Genomic DNA, 22000 nt, shown 5'->3' with positions numbered 1-22000 from the left:
CAAAACCAAGATGTGTGGTTTAATCACCACATCGGTAACCAAGTTGCGGGAATTGCAATGTTTATACAGTTATCAATTACAAAAACAGAACGTACAGAAAGCTCAAATACCAAACGCATCACTCATAAACATGTTTCTGGCATTCTTCTTATTGAGCCCTTGATGACCATGTAACTTATCCATTTTTCCAGAAGGTGGCATATTATTTATCACGTTATTAGTGTACGGAGAGACATTGTTTGGTGGAACCAAAGGATTCGGCGGGTAATACCCCTGAGGTACTTGTAGTTGTGGTTGATAGTAGCCCTGCTGTGGAGATGGATAACCTGGCTGTGGAGGAGGATAACCTTGCTGTGGAGAAAGGTAACCTTGTGGTGGTGGTGGGTAAGATTGCTGTGATGGAGGGTATCCTTGCTGTGCTGGAGGATAACCTCTTGGAGGGGGAGGGTAACTTTGCTGTTGTGGAGGATATCCTTGCTGTGGAGAAGGATAGTACCCATTTGCTGGTGGATAATAACCTCGGGTTGGAGGTTGACTCGTAGGATATGTAGATTTAGACGAGACGGCTGGTTTTGATTTTCCATTGAGAGCAGGTTGAGGGGAATAATTTGTATATGAGTTTGATACAATTGGTTGAGGAGAACGTAGGGACTGTTCTGCTGGGCCTTGCCCTTTAACAGGCGGATTCCTAGGTGTATACTGCCCATTTATAGGCGGTACTAATTGCTGATTGCTATGGGGTACTCCATCTCGTACGTTGCCCGGGGTTTGTGGTGTTAACACAACTGCAGATTTTGTATTCTCAAACTGCATGTGTTGCTTAGATGGAGTCGGCGAAAGACCTTGTCTATTGACCCCAGTCGAATGTAAACTGCTCTCAGATCCTCTTGAAGGTTTTGTAGAGTGCTTATATTCATGTTCAGCTTCTGGAACAGAGAGGACTCTTTCACTACTTTGTGTAGTAGACGGATAAACAGAGGAATTTTCCGATACCATTGATGATTTCAATGAAGGAGGTGCCTTTCTTAATCTTGAGTTCGATGTTTTCCTCACTTGCGCTTGTACAAAGCTAGGCTGCTTGGTTAAATCATCCATGCATTCTTGAAACTCATTTTCTAAACCACTAAACTCAGCCTCCAATTCTGCCCTGTTTGTTGGACTCCTCGGTGATTTTGCTGCAGGAGAGCGTTGCTCTACAGAAGGGGATACCTCCGTTTCATCAGCACCTTTAGTAGGAATAGTAAAAGAAGGAGATAGAGGTGTAAATGTAGTACTAGAAGCGTCGTCAGCAGGTGGTAACAAAACCGGGATATCCCCACTACATTTTTTCAAATCTAAATGAGGTTTAGGAGAAGGTGACGTTTTGGAATCGTAGTAAACATTAGTTGGTGTGACTGGCTGGGATGGGTATAATGCATTTTCGGGAGAAAATGGACGTTGCGGCTCATTAGAACATGGAAAAGAAGGCGACAGAGGCGTATAATATGAAGGTGAATGATTTGGTGAAGAAACAGTAGAAGTTTGCTGCATATATGGACTAGATCTTGGAGGTGGAGAAGAAGATCTAGCTTGTTGAGGTGATTGGTTTGTAGCGTGTAAGTTTGAATGTATGTTGTTAATGTTGTGGGGAGTTTGGTTTGGGAGTGGCTGTCTACTAGGTGAAGCAGTCCTTGGTGTGACAGGACCAGGGGAAACGGCCTTTGGTGATGCAGCTCTAGGTAAAACATGTCCAGAGGAAACGGCTTTGGGTAAAGCAACTCTAGGAGAAGGTGAAACACGAGGCGGAGAATTCATAGGCGAGTAAGGATTGTATGTTCTTGGGGGTGATGTAGCTTTTGGTAATTTTTCCATTGGTGCCAACAGCTTATTAGGACTACTAGAAGAAATTGGTGTATGATTAGTAACCGCAGATTGGATATAATTATCTTTGGTATCCGGAGGAGGCGGTGAAGTGTAGCCTTTGTTCCTTGGAGATCGGTTTTTCTCATGGTACATTTCCACATCCAGTTGTTCTTTGGTTCTTCTTTTGTTGTCATAATCGGTGTAAAGAAGAGCTTCATATTCTAGAAATGGTTCTTCCTCCTCCAGTTGAGGCAAGGTGATGCAAATTTCTTCGTCTGAAAGATTTGTTGTAATTCTCTCCTGGTTTATATCGAGCCTTTTTTCTGATTTTTTGGGGATTTGGTACTGATCGGCTTCAGACTTAGGCAACGGTGGCGGTGGCCTTCTAGATTTCGAACGAGGAGGGATTTCATCATAATCTTTATCAGGCAGGGGAGGTGGTGATACACAGTCTTCAACTTTGGAAAGCTGCTTTACTTTGGCTTTTCTAGCATCGTGCCTTTGAATTTCAAGCTTTTCAGCTTTTAAAAAGGCCTCTCTCTTTATCCTTTCAGCTTCCATCTCCGCTAGTTGAATTTTCTGTTCCAGTTCCTTCAACCTTTGTTGCTTAATTTCCATTTCAATATCATAGCCATCCCTCTGCAAATCTTGTTCTTCCACTATAATCCATTTCTTGAATCCTTCAGCTAGCTCGACTTCCATAATATATGTCTTACCAAAAGTTTTTTTTTTCAAATCAGTTTCTTCAATACCCAAAGAACACAACCACGTCCAAATAAAATAATCATCTATCGTTACTCGGCCAACAGTCGCAGTAAGAAGATCATTAGTGTTTGGTTCAAACTTTGCATCTCGGGATGTCATTTCCGTTGACCACCCCGGGACTAGTTTCAACTTCAAATCGGTTGGTTCCGATCCATTAACAATTAAATCCTCATCATATAGACACAAATTTTGTAGTAATCGGGAACCTTCTGGAGATAACTTTTGCATCACTTCATCTTTGTTTTTAAATACCCTTTTCAGCAAAAGGTAATCTTCCCTAGTATAAAATATAGTCGGATCATCGAACTTCAGTGTTTTAGCAACTTTAGTTAGCAATTCCGCTGGATTTTTCGAAGGCTTGTTTGTTCTTAGCGTAACCATTGGAATCTCTTGGAAATGCCTTGAAGTTTCCACAGTCGAAGAGGTGGGTAAAGGAGGATACTCCTGAGACTTTATTGTTGACTGGAATATCTTGGGTAGTTTACTCAGATCCCCATTCGGAGGCATTGATTTTACAAACGCAAGTAATAAATGGAACATTGCATCACCTGCGGGAATCCATTCATATAAACCTCTCTCATAGGACGGCAATCCCTTTATTTTTCCTCTAACTGGGTTAAATGCCCACAGTCCACACAACTTGCTTATTTTGTGAGCAGTCATTAAATTCTCTTTTGAATGCAATATGAATGCAACTATAAGATCAAAGAAATCATAAACAATGGACGCATGTGCTCCCGACGATAAGCAGTTAGGCATAAAATCCAAAAAGGCCTTATCTGGGAAATCTGACTCTTCTTCCAACTTCACAAACTTCGTATAGGCTTTCCATCCGATTATTGCTTTACCAGGTAACCTACACCATATAAATTTTAATGCACTCATTAGTATATATTCATTGGTGGAAGAAATTATATTTTGGCATTCCTTCTCCGGAAGGGGCAGCCCATTGACAAAGATGCTGGTCAAGAAGGTTTTCAGGTCTTCATCATGGTGCTGTTTCCGAAAGGGTAAAATGAGTAAGGGGATCTTTGTTGCATTTTTTTTCAAGTGTGACGTTATAAGATGCACCAACTCTTTAACATGTTTTCGCTCAAATGATATATCAAAGCTTGAATTCGTTGTGTAGAGATCATCTGTCTTTGATTTGTAAGTTTTCCTGAATTCATTTACTTGAGCCTCTGGCAAGTCTGGACAGTATATGAATGATTCCATTGTAAAAGATTGCGTGTTTTTGTTACTCATTAACACAGAGTCCGAAACGACAAATTTCGGGTGAACTGGTGATTTCCCATTTTTCTTTTTGAACATTTCTTTTTCCACACTTCCTTTATGGATGTCGACGAAGGAGTATCCAAATAATCTATCCTGTGAAGTTGGAAACGCGTTATCACACGCTTGACAATCAGATCACGGTTTTTAGACAAGAATGTTTTGATTTAACAACTTCTAAGAATAAATTTTGGAGGGCATCAGAACGAAGAAAAATTAGAAAAAATAGGGGGAAAAAGCGAACATAAAACAAACGTTATATATATGCGAAATGCGAAAGCTAAATTGTTACAGCAAGATATTTCAGTTACACCAGCTTGGGTAAACTATCATTTATCAGAAGACATTTGATTTTTTCTCACAATACAATAAAATAGATGACGATTCTTTGTGAAGAGGATATCAACAGCCTGAAACAGACAAAGACGATTGGTATCATCGGTCTTGGTGATATGGGTCTGATGTACGCCCGGAGGTTTTCCGAAGCTGGTTGGAAGGTCTGTGGTTGTGATCGTGAGGAACGATTCACTGAGTTGAAAGAGTCCGTTTCTGCCTTAATTCCTGATGTTACGATTTTGCCAAATGGGTTTCATGTTTCACGGGTTGCAGATTATATCATTTATTCCGTTGAAGCCGAAAACATTGGAAAGATTGTTGCCACTTATGGTCCTGCGACAAAGTTGAATGCCATTGTTGGTGGACAAACATCATGTAAGAATTCTGAAATTGAAGCCTTTGAGAAGTATCTCCCACAGGATGTTGATATTGTTTCAGTGCATTCTTTGCATGGTCCCAGAGTAGACACCACGGGGCAGCCATTAGTTCTTATTCAACATCGGGCAAGTGATGAAAATTTCAATTTTGTTGAGTCTCTAATGTCCTGTTTGAAATCTAAACATGTCTATCTAACATACGAAGAACACGATAAGATCACAGCAGACACACAGGCAGTCACTCATGCAGCTTTCCTTAGTATGGGTCTTGCATGGCATACTACCAATGAATATCCATGGGAAACCCCCAAATGGACCGGTGGTATTGAAAATGCAAAGATCAACATTGCACTGAGAATCTATTCAAACAAATGGCACGTTTATGCCGGCTTGGCAATCACCAATCCTGCTGCTCATAAGCAAATCACGCAGTATGCCAAGTCTAGTGAAGAATTATTCACACTGATGATTCAAAATAAGGAGGATGAACTTTACTCGAGAATCATGAAGGCCAAGCAAAAGGTTTTCGGTCATTTAGGCCCGGACCATCAGTTATTGCTAAATGATGATCTATTACAACAGTATTCTTTAGGCAAGAATCCTTCTGGAGCAATCCAGATCAATTCCCACTTATCCTTGTTGGCGATTGTTGATAGTTGGTCCCAGTTGGACATTGTTCCTTACGACCATATGATCTGTTCGACACCGCTCTTTAGGATCTTTTTAGGTGTTTCTGAATATCTATTTTGCACTGATGGTCTCTTAGAGGAATGTATTAAGGTAGCCACCTCGAATACGTCATTCCGTCAAGATGATTTACAATTCACAATGGCATCGAGAGAATGGGCCAATATTGTTAATTTTGGCAACTTTGAATTATACAAAAGGAGGTTTGAGGAGACACAGAAATTCTTTGAGCCAATGTTCCCTGAAGCCACCAAAGTTGGCAATGCAATGATTAAGACGATATTACAGCACGGAAAGAAATAAGAAGCTTAGTGAATGAGTTTAATGTTATTGTCTATATAAATGTATCTAGAAAAATATCAGAATAGAATAGAGTAGTGTATGCTAGTTTGGACTAGACTGAATCACACCAGACCATTCAAGATCATTCCAGATTTGAAGAATGCACCGGGTTTAAGAGTAGTGTTCATTATTCACCGGTGCAGATTCCGGAACGGAGACAATACCTCTACCTTCTTTCAACCTGAACTGAACAGCATGCAAGAGGCTGTAAAGCATTTTCAAGGTAGGGATTGGGACTTGTAGGGAGTCGGCGACCTTGATCAAATTGCCGAGAATGGTTTCCACCTCAATGGGATTACCCTTTTCAACGTCGATCTGCATTGAAGGTTTATAATAGTGGCCGTCCGAGATATGAGCGTAGTAGTCAATCACATCATCTCTCAATGTTATGCCATCTGCCTTGGCGACACTCACCACTTCTCTCATTGCCGGGACAAGTAGAGTGTTATAACTGCCAGACAAGTATAACCTGCTAGTATCGAGGCCAGTTAGTGCACAGATTGTGTTGAAGCATGCATTATAAACCAATTTCTGATATCTGAATGCCTTGACGTTTTCACAATAAATGATTGTGTTATGTTCGTTGCTGTAAATATCGATAAACTGCTTGGCTTTTTCCTCTTGGACTTTAACAGGTAGATTTTCATTGAGGAAATAACCAATATGGTTCTCATCTCTCGTCTTTTGGGTGACGACACCATGTAAAATGCTGGATCCTATATGGGAGATACCGGACAAACAGATGTTCTTCGGGTACTTTGAGATGAAGGGACGGTCTATACCAAATCCATTTTGAACCAATACTATGGTAGTTTTAGCAGGCGTAATGACAGGTTCAACCATATCTTCCAATTTTGTGATATCTGGCAAGTTTTTCGTTGAAATGACAACATAATCATAGAATTTGGAGTTTTTAGCAGCAGCATCAATAGTAGGATATACATTGACTGGTTTCCACGATTTAACATGTCCGTAATGAGGAGATTTGATTTCAAAGCCGTCCTTGGACACTTTTTCATAGTCGCCTCTAACCACAACAGAGAGAACGGCCTTCCCCGTGTACTGGAGCCCGTAAGCGACAATGGCGCCTACACCGCCAGGTCCAACAAGAAGGATATTTGGAGTAATGGTCATTCTATAGAATAAAGGGAGAGATGGAAGGGTGGCGGGCTTATAAGGTTTACTAAAACATCCCAAAAAAACCAGGACAAGTAAGAACTAAAGAGCAAGAGAATACAAATAAGAAGAATAAGAGTAAGAATTAGAGTAAGAATAAGAGTAAGAATAAGAGTAAGAATAAGAAAAAGAAAAGAGGATGGTGAAATACCAAAGATGGACACACGGAATTAGAAATGTTAGAAAAAAAAAATATAAATAAATATACATTTTTTTTTTGTTTTGTTGTTTCTCCGTTGTGGACCCCCTTTTTTTTTCCCTTTTTTCTGTTTCGGTCGCTCTTCTCCTCTTTTCGGTATTCTTTGATGGATTGTGAATTTGTGACGTATTTGGTGAGAGGGAGAGTGAGATACGTTGTGAAATTTAGTCGAGCTGCAACAAGCGCGAAAGGAAAAAAAAAAGGAAAGAGGGCGAGAGAGAGGGAGAGGGAGAGGGAGGGGAGAGAGAGGCACGACAGTGTCGAAATGGTGCATTAATGTAGATGAAACCACGTCAAGACACACCAAGACACCCTCAGAGAAGGAGAAGAGAGTAGGAACGAGATACAACCGGAGCAATTGACCATTTGCACTTATATTTGACTCACTTATAGAGACGCCTGTGATCCATCATACCATTTAGCAATATATATATAAATATATTTATATATATACACACATATATTCAAATACACATATAGAAGATACATCAGATACAGTACACACAAGACATGGGGAACATTTTCAGTTCGATGTTTGGCAAGCTCTGGGGGGCCAACAAGGAGATCAGGATTCTTATTCTAGGGCTAGATGGTGCAGGGAAAACCACCATATTGTATAAGTTGCAGCTGGGAGAAGTAGTCAAGACAAAGCCTACGATTGGGTTCAATGTGGAGACATTGCAGTACAAGAACATATCCATCAACATGTGGGACTTGGGAGGACAGACGTCGATTCGCCCCTACTGGAGGTGCTACTATGCCAACACTGCTGCTGTCATCTTTGTGGTGGACTCCACCGACAGAGACCGTCTCGAGACGGCCAGAAAGGAGTTGCACCTTATGCTCAAGGAGGACGAGCTCGTTGACAGTGCCCTTCTAGTGTTTGCCAACAAACAGGACCAGCCGGGTGCTCTCACGGCGGCAGAGGTCTCCAAGGCGCTAGGCTTGGTGGAGTTGAAGGACCGCAGCTGGAGCATTGTGGCGAGCTCTGCAATCAAGGGGGAAGGCTTGACAGAAGGGTTAGATTGGCTCATTGATGTCATTCAGGAGGAGCAGATGTAACGGTTTGTCCTTGTATCTGGACATGGGTAGACTCACAAATATATACATGTACATATAAATATACATATATATATATATATATATATATACATGCATAGACCAAACAAGTGAATAAATAGAGGGGCGTGTTTCCAAATGGTGGATGGAAGTACCATATTGTGTCCTTTCAAATCTCATTGTTGTGGAGACGTTCCCTATATAAATTAGGATCCGCACATAGTCAAAAGTGTTGATCTTTTTTTCTGTTCTCTATGTTTACATTGGATACCCAAATTAGTGTATCTTGTGGACGACTGACAATCTCCCCTACCCCGTCTACACAGCAACCATGTTTACAGTGGGGAAAACAGCTCTGCGACCGGCTGCTCGCAATTGTGTATCCGCTCTCAAAATACACCAACACAGGGCCTTCAATTCTACCCTTACCGCAAACCAGTCCTCATCCAAAGGTTTCAATTTCATCCACTTTATTGTCATTGGATCGTTCTCAGTCGGCACTCTCTCGGCTTTGACACTGTCGACCAAGCTTCGCAACGACGACACGAAAATGGCCACCAAAGTCGAAGGCTCGCAACCTTTTAAGGAAAACCAGTGGCAGAAGGATTTAGAAACCCAGCCGCAGAATAGTCTAAAACCCGATCAAAACCAACCAACTTTTGAATTAGGATTATACGAGGCGTCACAGAAGGAGAAACAAGAGATCCAAGAGAAGTATAGGAGAGAAAAGCGGCAGAGAAAATTTACCGGCTGGATCTTCCGGGTGGGGTTTGTTTTACAAGATTGGCTCTATGAACCAATAGTTACCTTTGGGAGGTTTTTGCACCTTTCAGTTATCTTTGTCCCAGTATTTACGCTGTATCCAATCACATTTTTTGGGAAGACAAACAAGTTGGGAGAACGATCTGGTGCCGTCTTATGGTACAAGCTATTGAGAATAGCTGCAGAGTTGGGCGGTGCATCCTTCATTAAATTGGGACAATGGGCTGCTTCACGTACAGACATTTTTTCAAAGGGGCTCTGCATTGAATTGTCTAAACTTCATAGTAATTCCAAGGAACATAGTTTTAGACAAACAAAGAAAATCTTAAATGAAGCGTTCCATGGTATAGATTTCAATGAAGTTTTCGATGAATTCCCCGAGTCACCAATAGGTTGTGGCGCAATAGCCCAAGTTTATCTTGCAAAAATGAACAAAAGATTTGTCAAGTCTGACAATGAACACGATAGATTAGTTGCTGTCAAAGTTGTCCATCCTAGAGTGGAGAAAAACATCTCAAGGGATTTGAAAATCATGTCATTTTTCGCAAATTTGATAGATTGCATACCAACGATGGAATGGTTGAGTTTGCCACAAGAAGTTGAACAATTCTCCATATTGATGAATTTACAGCTAGACTTAAGAATCGAAAGTTATAATTTGAATAAATTTAGAGAAAAGTTTGCCGATTCAACCGACGTTATGTTTCCCAAACCTAGGTATAGTTCAAGGAAGGTTTTGATTGAAGATAGAATTTACGGTGTTAGCATGAATGACATTCTAAAAGTCAAACATACCAACCATGATAAAATGCTGAAGTACATCAGTGATAGACTGATTGACTCTTTTTTGAAAATGATGATTTTGGATAATTTCACCCATGCCGACTTACACCCTGGTAACATCTTTGTCAAATTTATAAAAGCAGACAAAAATCATAAAGTCCCCCTGAACACGAACGAATTTGAAGTTGATAGATTGTCTAGCCAACTGAACCAAATGCAAACCCCTGAATTGAGCAAGACATTGACTCAACTATTGCGAGAGGGTTATGTCCCACAGTTATGTTTTATTGATGCAGGATTGGTTACTGAATTAGATGACAGAAATAGATTCAATTTCATTTCCTTGTTTAATGCGTTGGCACAGTTTGATGGTTACAAGGCAGGTGAGTTGATGATTGAGCGCTCAAAAACTCCAGAAACTGCAGTAAACACAGAAGTGTTCAAATTGAAAGTTGAGAGATTAGTTAGCAAAGTCAAGGAAAGAACATTTACGTTGGGGACCGTCTCAATTGGAGATTTATTGGACTCCATGTTGGGTATGGTAAGATCTCATCATGTCCGAATGGAAGGTGACTTTGTGAGTATTGTTGTGGCTATCTTGATTCTTGAAGGCATTTGTAGACAACTTGATCCTGAAATAGACTTATTTGCAAGGTGGGTATTCGCTTGGAATGTTGGATTTCCAACAATGCAGTTTTAAGCTTCATTGCTATTTTCCAATTTTTTCTTCTCCTAAGGAGTCCTCATACAGATTTACTAACATTATATCCGTTTCCTATAGATCAATACCTATTTTACGACAAATCAGTTTCCAAGAGGGCAAGTTGATCCTCAAAGACATGAACCACCTTTCCATGATCAAGGTATGGTTAACTCTTGAGGCCAGACAGTTTGTGAATGCCTCTGTAAGTGACATCCACAGACTAGTTAAATGTGACGGTCTAGCCCCTAATTACTGAGGAAGCAATCCGATCAAAATAATAGAATACCCCTGCAGAGCCTCTACTCATGGATGCAGGGAAAGATCTCTTTTCACAATCAACATGCCTTTCTTGCTCACCCTATATTGTGTTTCAATTATCCTTCACATAATTTGGGTCCACTAGTTCTGCTCAATAATGGCGTATTCATAATAGGCTAATGTGTTTCACAAACATAGAGATTTTTACCCCAGTGCTACCAGAAAATGTTAATAAGTACGTGTTTTGTTCAGAAAACCGAGTCTGGTCAAGGTCAACTCTAATATTGGACCTTGTTGAATCTGTTTACTACTTCAAGGATGTGGTGTAACTAATAATTGTGAGCTCTTGTTTCGATTTGGAAATGTTCTCCCTAGTTCTAGTCGACTACTGGATTTATGGCTCCATTCAGTACGGTGAATTTGCACTACCTTTAGGACCAAAGAAATGCTTTTTGCTCCTGCTGTATAAGTTTACTCTTAATAAAGAACTCTTCGGAACCCCTTTGGATGATCTCGCCTTATCCTCTGAGACTCGGTCGACCTGTCCGTGGGAGTTTTAGCTCGTTCCGTGTCTCTTCCACATCTTTCGATGTCCATGTTGGAGTCAACGCTTCCACATCTCTGTTTGACGATTGAAATAGACATTTCATGCTTGAGTTTTAAGCGTATTATGTGAATATTTTGTTGCATGCATGCAAGATCCCAAAAGTACTTTCTAAGAAAAACGCTCAATGCATATTTTTACGTTATTGTATATAGTTGAAATAGTTTCGCCATTTTTCTAAGGAAAGCTGAATGAAATTGTTTGGTCATTTAGACAGGATGATGGATCATTTTATGATTATAGAAGATGTAGCGGGGGAAAAAAAGGTAAAACACATAGAATTGATGCTATGTGAATTTTGTCGGTGGTATTATTTTAGTACAACCTCAACATATTAATAGAGTTCAGCACTCCAGGCGAGTTTTCGATATTGAGAATTCAAGGGAATATTCCACCATATAATCAACTGAAATTATTAAGTTTTGTCACTACACGTAGAGTAACTGATGTCTGGACATGTTCCCATAAGCTTTTGATGATGAATTCATACTTCCTCATCGCATACTGTCGCCTGTACCGTCTTGTAGTACCAGGATGACATCATTTCCATTTTTTCTAACTTGTAATAATTGTTGACCGCTAATTATGAGGTGCCCATGTACTTCTTCAAATGAAGCACTACTATTCTCATTTCCAACCTGTGAGCACGAAAGCTCTTAACTTTCTTGTATTTATTCTCCGGCTTCATTTTCAGTCACCTCAGTGTTACTCAAACTGTTTTCGCTTGTGTCTTGTTGTATATTGCTCCAAGAGTAGTCTATTCTATCGTTTATAAAGTCTACTACTTCCGGTATGATTGTCTCATCTGTATTAAAGTATAATCCAAAGTTAGCATCCCATAAAGCTGTTGCTCCTTGATTCGTCGAGATCCCCCTTGTATTGTTGGCGCTAGATCACACAATGGGAAAATGTTTTCTTAATGCTCTTCACCCATTGTTACCATCTCTCCAGCAAGATGCGGGAAAGTCAGTATTAATTCATCAATTTTTGCTTGACAGTTCCATAAACCAAGATCGATACAAACATCTAAGACCGCCCATATCTTTATCATAGCCTCACTGGGCCGTTTTACCTTATTGTCTGCTTTGTGGAAGATGGGTTATTGCACAAATCCTCATAGATCTAGTTTTGTTTTTAGTTACGATTGATACTCCTCAAAGGTCTATAGGTTTTCGTGGTCTTGACTTGTAATTTCCCCAACCCATTTAGCATTTTTATTATTGAAGACATCTGTTCAACACGTCTATGCCGTTGTTCACTTGTTGTCTCTCCTTTGCTATCCAACTGCTTTGGGTCTTATTCATTTGGTTCCTCTGCTACTCATAGCGTGGAAGTTTGACTCGATTATTGGTCTGATATATCTTCTCGCTTTATACACATAAATCACCATTTGTAGTAGCATCACTATAATGAGACCATGCGCTTCAAGTATTTCCCAATTAAGGAATATCTGTACATCCCGACGGTTTGTGTATCGTGTCACTATTTGTTATTGCCGGTGCGTATTATGGAAGCAATGTCCATATTTGATATATTGTTATCAGCTGATAACAAGCAGCCGATAATCCCCAACTTTCAAAGACCTTGAATGATTCTCCATACTTTGTAAGAGGCTAAAAGTTTTTATGATTGCAAGGATTAAGTCTGCCATTTTAAAACTAAAATGATTCATAAAGGAAAGGGTAACCCCTTTACGCTAGTGATGTATCCTGGTACATTCTATTATGAACACAGTTTCGACAAATTCTTCTAAACCGCCTCTGTTTTTTCATAGATTCAAGTTTGCATGAAAAATGGCCAAGACTAGGTATATGCTCAATGGTATTCTTTTTTCTCCAGTGCTAGAGCCAATAAAAGGATCAAAAGTTAGAGACTACCTGTTGACCCTAGATCTTTTCATCCAATGGCCAATCCTTAATAAATATCAAAACTAGAGAAACCATGCTTGCCCAACATACCCAACAACCTATCCAACCCGATTCCGGCTCAAACATTGACCGAAATCATCCAGGCGTTGAAAAAACAATCGGAATGCCTGGATAAAACATCCAATTTCCTCAAAGCTGTCCAGCCAAACTAATCCCACTATATCTTCAAGAAGAATTTGCAGCATTGGACATATTAATAACAGTGCTTGTGTATTACAGTCTACTATTTATCTAAACAGCTTCATAGTAATAAGGCAGGGGTAATTGAGGAAACATAGCAAAGATTGGTACTTTCAGATCAACATATAACGTGAAAACAGTCTCACTCTGAATGGGCACATATTGGATATGCCTCCGCAAGGCAAAATGCTATTACCGCCAACTTTCATATAAAATCATAAACAAGGAGAACGGGGTGGTCCTATGCAACTGTGATAACCTAATTTGTCCAAGAGTTTTCCAACTCTCATCATTAGGATGGATTATCACATTTTCTTATTACAGAAACGGACAAAAGTTCCCATTCTCCAAAAAAGCCGATACATTCTTTTTTTTTTCTTTTTTTTTTGCAACGCCACCGGGATTCTTCCCGCTCCTCGCTTATCGGTGGCGGATCCTATTATTAGAGACAGAACGTGGCAGGGAGGATTAATTATTAATGCTCAACTGAAGTTTCTTTTTAAAAGCAGTGAGCATCCCCTCTGGTGGTTATCTTCAGATACTCTTGCTCTTCCTACGTATAAAGTTGCTTTAGCAGCACGGAAACAAGCTCATCCTTTCAAAGAGAGATGAAGTTTGGACACACTCTATTGACACATCAAATTCCAGAATGGCAAGGCCAATACATGGATTATAAATCACTCAAGAAAGTCGTCAAGGCCATACATTCCAGAGAGATTGAATTGAGAAACGAGGATTCAAATGTTGATGTTTTCAATGATGGACAAGTCAAGACTAATTTGGCTAATTTTTTTTTCCAGCTTGATAACAACGTTGAGAAAGTAGATGAATTTTACACCAAGAAATATCTTGACTATGAAAAACGGCTGAAGAAAATCAGTGGAGCTTTCCCAAAGAATGTCGATGATATTGGTGATAACGAGGAGTATGATGAGCTAGTTGACATTTTACTCGAACTAAGAAACTGTTTTAGGAATCTTAAATGGTACGCAGAGCTGAACAGGAGAGGATTTGAGAAAATCTTAAAGAAGCTCGACAAAAAGGCAGGTACAGAGAAGCAGCAAGAATATTTGAAGTCCAAAGTGTATTCCTCATCGTTTTGTGATGACACTCAACTGGTGAATTCTTTGACCAAAGTTAATGAGTTTTTAAATATACTAGCATCAATAAATGAACAACATAGCGCCGCTAATAATAGTAATAATCACTATAAAAGCAGCCAAAATATCAATAATGTATCCAACTCGACATCTTCATCGATTTCTAATTTTGATATTACAGCCACTTTGAATGATTTGAATGTATCCGATTTAAACAAATTCCCAATTCCCACAAGTGCCTCCCCAATTATGAAAGCCAAATCTAATATAAAGAAGTCAAACTTAGATCCTTACATTGAATTTATTCTAAAAGATGACGTTAAGTCTTTGGAACAGAAATTGACCAAGGAATATATGTCCCCTGTTTTGGCACCGATTAAGTTATTGCTGTCCATGCTAAATAAATCCACCTTGGAGTTGTCACATAAGTGTATTGATATGTTACTTAGAATCCTGCCAGTATTATCTGATTCTGGTGATGTCTCTGCGAGGAACTTCATTCATCATCATGTTATTGCGCTTGGTAAAAAGAACTCAAATCGCTTAAACTCTGAATATTACGACGTTGGTACTAACAATAAAGCCGATTATAATTCTTCGTTATTTAATACTTTTGGATCGGATGGTGTCAATTCGAATGATTTCTCCCAAGGATTATTGTATATTTTTCAAACATTACCAGAACATTTAAAATTTGCTATTTTACAAAAGGATAACTACAAGAGAACACCATTACATTATGCTGCGCAATATGGTCTGAAAGATGTTACAAACATTATTATCAGATTTCTAAAAGAATGGAATTTGTACAATGAATCAATTCCTCTTGATGATGTCTCGCATTGGGGGGATTCTGAGAATCTGACACCTTTGCATTTGTCAATTTTGGGTAAGCATCCTAAGACAACTGAAACCTTGGTGAACTCAATGTCCCCCGATGTTTCATTATCATGTCCATATTTACTTCACGTTGCAACAAGGATGAATACCAAAGGTTTGCTGAAGAGTATTTTAGGATGCAAAGGTATTGATATAAATTCATTTGAAACCAATGAATCTAAAGAAACTGCATTATACATTGCATGTAAACATGATCTAATGGATAGTGTTAAAGCTTTGCTTGCATATGGTGCAGACACTGAAATTGGAGAGGCGACATTTGGTTGGACTCCTATTTTTGTTGCGGCCGCAAATGGGTTTATTGACATAATCAACTTATTGATCGAGCACGGTGCAAATATCGATATTCAGGATGAAAGTGGGTGGACACCTAGAGAACATGCGGCATTGAGAGGCCATATTGAGATTATTGAAAAACTAACTCCACCAAATTATAATCCGTATGATTCTTTATTGCCAGAAAATAAGATCACATCACCTAAATTATCACCTCGACTAATTGGTAATAACTCATCGAATTCAAGCATCCATACTGTTCAGGCGAACCGGATCAAGACTCCAGAACCTACTAACGATAGAATTGACCTAAAGATCCTACAGCATGGCAACAACTCTACTCAAAGTTTGGTTTCAAATGGTAATAGTAATAATATCAACACCAATAACAGTTCGGATACTATCGTTGGTAACACTTATTTAAGAAAAGGTGAATCCACCATATTAGTCACTATTGGCACGACTGATTCACGTGACATTACGCCAGCACTGGAATTGAACAAAATTCCGTTATCTAAGATTCACTCTACAGAATTGGATAGTGCATTATCGATTGTTATTCATACATCTTGCAAATCAAATGATTCAGTGTACTCTTTGCCATTACCATTAGATGATAATCACGGCAGTTCGATGGATCCAATTATCTTCCAATGTAAAGGCGAAGATCCCTTAAACACCATCATCTATTTTGACATTGTTCCAACGTTTGATATTGAAGTTCAGAATAAGGATAAAGGGTTCCATAAAAAGAGCGATAAGATTTTAGGGAGAGGTGTTGCTATATTGAAGAACATCCATACGCCTGTAGGAAAGGGAAAGAGGTCATTGTTCAATTCAGCAAAGATACCAATTTTGGAATCTCATAGTATGGAAGTTTTAGGCAATATTAAATTCGAGACGTTAATTGTCAAATCTTTTGAGGATCATTTTAATATTCCGGCAAATGCTGATATCTACTGGAAATCGTTGGTTCATCCAAGATTGATTGGTCACAGGGGTAATGGTATGAACCAGCGTGATAAGAAGTCTTTGCAATTGGGTGAAAATACGGTTGAATCGTTCATTGCAGCTGCATCATTGGGTGCACAATATGTTGAGTTTGATGTACAACTTACGAAGGATGATATCCCAGTCATTTATCATGATTTTATTATAGCTGAATCGGGGATTGATATACCGATGAATTCACTTACTCTAGAGCAGTTTATGCATTTGAATTTAAGTAAGGACAATAAAGGTAGAGATGTCAGAGAAAGAAGAGTCAAGGATGATTCATACATACCACAAAGGTCCCGGTCGAGGTCAATTTCATACAATAACGGAGGAAGTAATAATTCCAATGGCGGTAGTAATACCCATAATTATAAAGAAGGTAACGATGAAAAATGGAAGGATAAATACGACATTGAAGTTGAAAACATGCATGAACGCATGAAATTAACAAAGACATGGAAGGATAAAGAATTTAAGGCCAATATTAGGGGATCTTCTATTGCCTCATCTTTCACAACGTTGGAGGAATTATTCATCAAGTTGCCACCGACTGTTGGGTTCAATATTGAATTGAAGTACCCCATGTTGGATGAAAGTGAAACATTTGATATCGGACAGGTGTCACCAGAACTTAACCATTTCTGCGATGTTATACTAGAAAAAGTGTATTCTAAGTATAACGGAAGAAACGTTATTTTTTCCTCCTTTCATCCAGATATCTGTATGATAATGACCATGAAACAACCTTCATTTCCCGTTTTGTTTCTCACCGAGAGTGGAGTTGAGAAAATGGCGGATATTAGGGCCAGTTCATTGCAGAATGCCATTAGGTTTGCAAAAACATGGAAGTTGTTTGGTATTGTGAGCCATGCAGTACCATTTATACATTGTCCAAGATTGGCCAGTGTCGTCAAGGCCAGCGGCTTGGCATGTTTTACATATGGATCTGCCAATAACGATCCCATAAATGCCAAATTAGAGATAGCAGCCGGTGTGGATGCAGTTATTGTTGATAGTGTCTTGGCGGTCCGTAAGGAATTGACGAAATTCGATGAAGGTAAGCAAAAAAGGGGCTGAGCCGCGCCAGGGCAATAACCAAAGGGACATGTTATTTGAGCCCGAGTTTTCGACCCGTATAAATATAGGTTGAAGCAGCCACATGGAGTAGAGAAAAAGTTTCTCTTGAAGTCTCTTTTTTTTGATTTGATATAGAAAACTAGACATACAATATCTATATATATATATATATATATATACTATCAAGAATGAGTGTTGTTGCAAGTGATATACCATTGAATGCTTCGGAGGATAAGATCCGTGAATTTTTCAGTTTTTGTGGTAAAATCAAGGACATTGAAACTCTTGACAAGGGCGACAAGAGCAAGAGTATCAAAGTGACGTTTGAGAAGAGCTCAGCTGTCTCGACGGCGTTGCTATTGAATGGGGCCGAGTTTGAGGGATCTGCCATTGAGGTCAGTGAGGGCGAGAGGAGCGGCGACGAGCCGGAGGAGGACAGCTCTGACAAGGCTGGTGGGGATATCGACCAGGAGAGTAAGCCAAAGAGTGCCATTATTGCGGAATTGTTAGCCAATGGATATGTGTTGCAGTCGTCGCTAGTCGATAAGGCTGTTGAGTTTGATAAGAAGCAGGGGATCAGTGAAAAGTTCAAGTCATTTATCAAGGGGTTGGATGAAAAGTACCATTTGCAAGATAAGAACAAGCAGCTAACTGAACAAACGAACTCACTCTACGAGAATTCTGGAATTGGCGGGTATTGGGAGAATGGGCTGAGAAGTCTCAACACGTACCTGGACAAGATGAAGGGCGATAAGTACGGTAGCCAGGTGCACGATTTCTATACCAAGGTTGCGAACGATGCCAAGGCGGTCAATGAGGAAGCAAAGAGACTTGCTGAGTTGAAGCAAGAGGAAGCTAAGAGAAAGGAGGGAGGAGTAGTTCCTGTTATCAATACCATTACTCCCAATTCTAGCACTGCGGATGCTGCAGGTGCCGTTGCTCTTGAAAAGTAGTGGAGGATGCGTTTGCCAGCCCGTTGAAGTAAGTAGTGGACTGGGTGGTTTGTTTCTGTTTTGGTTTGTGTATTTTCTATATTGCTCAGTATACTTATATCTAGGAGGATGAAAAAAAGGGCAGAGCTTTACTGTTGTTTATTAACTCTTTCGTTTCCTTTAATTTGGTTGATAAACATCGATGTTAAATTAGGTTTTTTTAGCTAGCTGTATATATATGTGGTTAAGACGATGAATGGTCAAATTAAAGAAAAGAAAAGATGATGAAGAATCACGTTAAAAAGTCAGTCAATGTCACACGACTATTGACAATTAAACAATAGACAATTAACACTTGCAGTCCTGGCAGTCTTGGCCATCTTTAGCGCATTCTTGTTTGCAGTCGTCACAAGACTTCTTTGCACAGTGGGCACACTGACAGCCGCCCTCACAGGCACACTGTGCAGTTGCACAAGTACATTTGGTGTTATCCTCTTGACAGGTGCCACAGTTGCATGCTCCAGCACACTGGCATTTCTTTGGACAAACACAAGCGTCAGTAGCTTTCTTGGCACAATGCTGGCAATCACATTCTCCCTTACATGCGCACTTGGCAGTTGGACAGGTACATTTGGACTTATCCTGTGCACAAGTGCCGCATTTGCAGTCGCCTGGACATTGGCATTGTTTAGGACATGCACAAGGGTATTCTTGAGTGGAAGTTTCGGTTTTAGTAGTAGTATTAGTAGTAGAGCAGCAAGACATTTTCTGGTTGTTTGATGATAAGGGAGAAGAGGATAAAATACACTAGACAAGGTCCAAGATCAAACAGAGTAGGGAGGGGATCAATGTTGTTATATAGCACGTGAGTCCTTTTCGCCTATTTCTACATCTTCGCACACTTACCAAATGGGAGAATTAAAAGTAGATGGCAAAGATGATAACAATAACAAACAATAACAATGACAATAGCAACAGAAATCACACAATAGACGGGAATGACAGGCAATGTCATTGTGAGTGGATTTCGCCCTGAGATTTTTTCGCCGTGCGAGTTTTTCGCCCCACAGAAAAAGTAGGGTTTTTCTTTTTTTTTTTTGGGGTGCGAGTTTTTCGCCTTGAACGGGACTTTGGGGGAGGGGAGGGGGAGTTTTCAGAAATGAAAGAGGGACGGGAATTGAATGGAATTGAATGGAATTGAATTGAATTGAATTGAATGGAATGGAGTGTCGATTTCGGGAATAGTGTAATTCGAATCTCCAATTACCGAAGAACAACAAGTTCACGTTGTGGGAAAGGGGCTCGACAAACTGGACATTTTGGTATAATGGAGTTGTTCCTATTAGCCCATTCATGTGCACAATTCCAGCAGAATGCATGTCCACATTGGGCTGCACAAGGATGGACCATTATATCCATACAGAGAGGACACGAGCCGAGAAACTCGTATCTGCATGTGTTCTGTGTATATTGTTGTATTTGTAATTGGGTATTGTCCAATCTAGTGCTGTCGATGGCAGTAGATGTGCTGTATTTGGGTTTCTTGTTTCCTGAATAGAGAGCAATACATTCCCGAAGTCCCTCTGCTGCACAGAGTATCCCCAACAACGGATACGTGTTTGTAGTGGCAGCAGTGGACATACTAGTGTTTGCGTATTCAACTGCTGCCAATCTCAGAGAGAGCGACCGGTATTGGCCAGTCCAGTAAAAGAGACTGCGGTGGAGGAGAAGGACTGTGTTTAAGAGAGAGACATTGTTTGCTGTGTGCAAGTAACAAAGCACCAGCTCGAGCAACACATAGAGCCATCTCTTACCTGAGACAAGTGTTGTGCCGACATATTCGTCACCAAGTGTTCTCCCCCCAACGGCGACTGTAGCACACAAATGAATGGCTCGGGCCACAAGAGAAGGTGATGGTGGTTGTATCCCGGTCCCCCGAGTAGTGGTGTTTCTTGGGTTTGGTTTGAGTAACCTTGAGAGCCTTTGGGCAAGTTCATCCTCAAAGAGGGTGTCCTTCTGCTGGGCACGGACTAGAACAGGTGCATTTGCACGGGGGAGGAGTTTCTTATAATTGAAATTATCACTAGACATCGAAAAACAAGCAGTCAAGAACAAGTTAGAATTAAAATAGAGACTTAATGGGCAGGGACCCTTATATATAAATGTCAATACCTATATGGATAGGCTTAGACAATTGGGTCAGTTGTGGGATAGTTGAGTAACTGTTGCTTACATGTTTACTTACATTGGTGTCACTTTTAGGGGGAAACCGCCACAGTGGTTGTTTCCTCTATACAGTAATTTTTCTCAACCTCGCTGGTTGTACATTCACGGAAGAGTTTCTTCTCTACAGTGGCTTTAGTTTTTCTTTTTCTTTTTTTTTTGTTTTTTTTTTTCTCATTCTCTAGGTCATTGTTAATGCCTCAATTATATACACCCTTCTTGCTGAGCCGCTTGGACTATTTGATATAATCGACTAATACGGATTAATGCGGATTATTATAGACCGGTCTAAACTAGAGTAGAATATAGTAGACTACTCCGGATGAATTTCGACTAGACTTGGAGGGGAAGAGAGCCCATATTCCCGTTAAAGAGGGGGCGGTGGTGTCTATTTATCCGTATTGGTAATTTTGCCCCCCCTCGTCACTTGCGATGCATAATATAAAAGGTGAGAGGGGAATGCTGAGACGCATGCGCCACAAGGTGGACCGGTTCCCTTAATGGGGGGTGAAGTTGGCAAGGAGAAGAAGTGCTACTCTGAACTCACTCGTGGGAAAATAGCAACCACAGTGATTGTCATAGCGAAGGTTTTGTAAACTGATAAACAGGGGGTGGACATTGTATAACACTGAAACAGACAAAAACTTCTCGTGCTATTGGGGATTGGCAGCCCGTTGGAATCGTACCTATCGTTCTGTGGTTTATCTTTCTACACTTCCTCTGACACGTCGATACACAAGTATGGTTTTAACTTTGGGAAGACCCACTTGCAACGTTTCATTACTTCTGGCCTCGTTTATAGCCCCATAGCATTTCTCATAGACATCCACCCTCGTGCATGCGTCATCACTGCATCAGGACAGATGTCTTGGCGTACCTTGTCCTATACGGTCCCTCCCGCTGACTACCGGCCCACTGCTCTCTTGCTGTAGAACTCTAAACCTACACGTCTCATCCAACAGGTGCAGAGCATCTGTAGGACCCCAATACATACCAGCAACATCTCCTGCAGCGATGCCTCTCGCAATATCCAGTCTTGATAATCCACAACCATGCTGCTTCACCATCTCTCTCCGCTAAGAACCAAGACGAATTCCCTACCCGTATTGCCTGATAAAAGGAACAACACTCTCCACCAGGAACACCCCCGTCTAATTGGCCCTCCCAGTGGCGGATCTCAGGCACACTAGCCGCATTAAAGGTGGATATAATGGACATCTCCG

The 22000-nt window shown here is 40.3% G+C and overlaps 8 protein-coding genes across 8 annotated transcripts; 5 read left to right on the top strand and 3 right to left on the bottom strand.

The window, feature by feature from the left end:
- Positions 1-102: 102 nt before the first annotated feature.
- C5L36_0B09150 (uncharacterized protein) lies at positions 103-3918 on the bottom strand (the record flags this gene model as incomplete). Its single annotated transcript, XM_029465292.1, has 1 exon — positions 103-3918. The coding sequence occupies one exon, from the start codon at positions 3916-3918 to the stop codon at positions 103-105; it is 3816 nt and encodes a 1271-aa protein (XP_029321151.1).
- A 338-nt stretch (positions 3919-4256) lies between these two features.
- C5L36_0B09140 (uncharacterized protein) lies at positions 4257-5582 on the top strand (the record flags this gene model as incomplete). Its single annotated transcript, XM_029465291.1, has 1 exon — positions 4257-5582. One exon carries the CDS (start codon positions 4257-4259, stop codon positions 5580-5582), a length of 1326 nt encoding a protein of 441 aa, XP_029321150.1.
- Positions 5583-5732: 150 nt separating this feature from the next.
- Positions 5733-6755, bottom strand: C5L36_0B09130 (uncharacterized protein; the record flags this gene model as incomplete). The annotated part of the gene is made up of 1 exon (XM_029465290.1): positions 5733-6755. The coding sequence occupies one exon, from the start codon at positions 6753-6755 to the stop codon at positions 5733-5735; it is 1023 nt and encodes a 340-aa protein (XP_029321149.1).
- Positions 6756-7506: 751 nt separating this feature from the next.
- Positions 7507-8058, top strand: C5L36_0B09120 (uncharacterized protein; the record flags this gene model as incomplete). The annotated part of the gene is made up of 1 exon (XM_029465289.1): positions 7507-8058. One exon carries the CDS (start codon positions 7507-7509, stop codon positions 8056-8058), a length of 552 nt encoding a protein of 183 aa, XP_029321148.1.
- A 328-nt stretch (positions 8059-8386) lies between these two features.
- C5L36_0B09110 (uncharacterized protein) lies at positions 8387-10559 on the top strand (the record flags this gene model as incomplete). Its single annotated transcript, XM_029465288.1, has 2 exons — positions 8387-10254; positions 10382-10559. 2 exons carry the CDS (start codon positions 8387-8389, stop codon positions 10557-10559), a joined length of 2046 nt encoding a protein of 681 aa, XP_029321147.1.
- Positions 10560-13881: 3322 nt separating this feature from the next.
- C5L36_0B09100 (uncharacterized protein) lies at positions 13882-17622 on the top strand (the record flags this gene model as incomplete). Its single annotated transcript, XM_029465287.1, has 1 exon — positions 13882-17622. One exon carries the CDS (start codon positions 13882-13884, stop codon positions 17620-17622), a length of 3741 nt encoding a protein of 1246 aa, XP_029321146.1.
- Positions 17623-17810: 188 nt separating this feature from the next.
- On the top strand, positions 17811-18575 carry C5L36_0B09090 (uncharacterized protein; the record flags this gene model as incomplete). The annotated part of the gene is made up of 1 exon (XM_029465286.1): positions 17811-18575. The coding sequence occupies one exon, from the start codon at positions 17811-17813 to the stop codon at positions 18573-18575; it is 765 nt and encodes a 254-aa protein (XP_029321145.1).
- A 1242-nt stretch (positions 18576-19817) lies between these two features.
- On the bottom strand, positions 19818-20645 carry C5L36_0B09080 (uncharacterized protein; the record flags this gene model as incomplete). Its single annotated transcript, XM_029465285.1, has 1 exon — positions 19818-20645. One exon carries the CDS (start codon positions 20643-20645, stop codon positions 19818-19820), a length of 828 nt encoding a protein of 275 aa, XP_029321144.1.
- Between the last annotated feature and the right edge of the window lie 1355 nt (positions 20646-22000).

This window comes from Pichia kudriavzevii, chromosome 2, assembly GCF_003054445.1.
Source record: "Pichia kudriavzevii chromosome 2, complete sequence".
Lineage (NCBI taxonomy): Eukaryota > Fungi > Ascomycota > Pichiomycetes > Pichiales > Pichiaceae > Pichia > Pichia kudriavzevii.
Note: the sequence above shows the minus strand (reverse complement) of the source record. Positions and strands in the feature narration are given on the sequence as shown.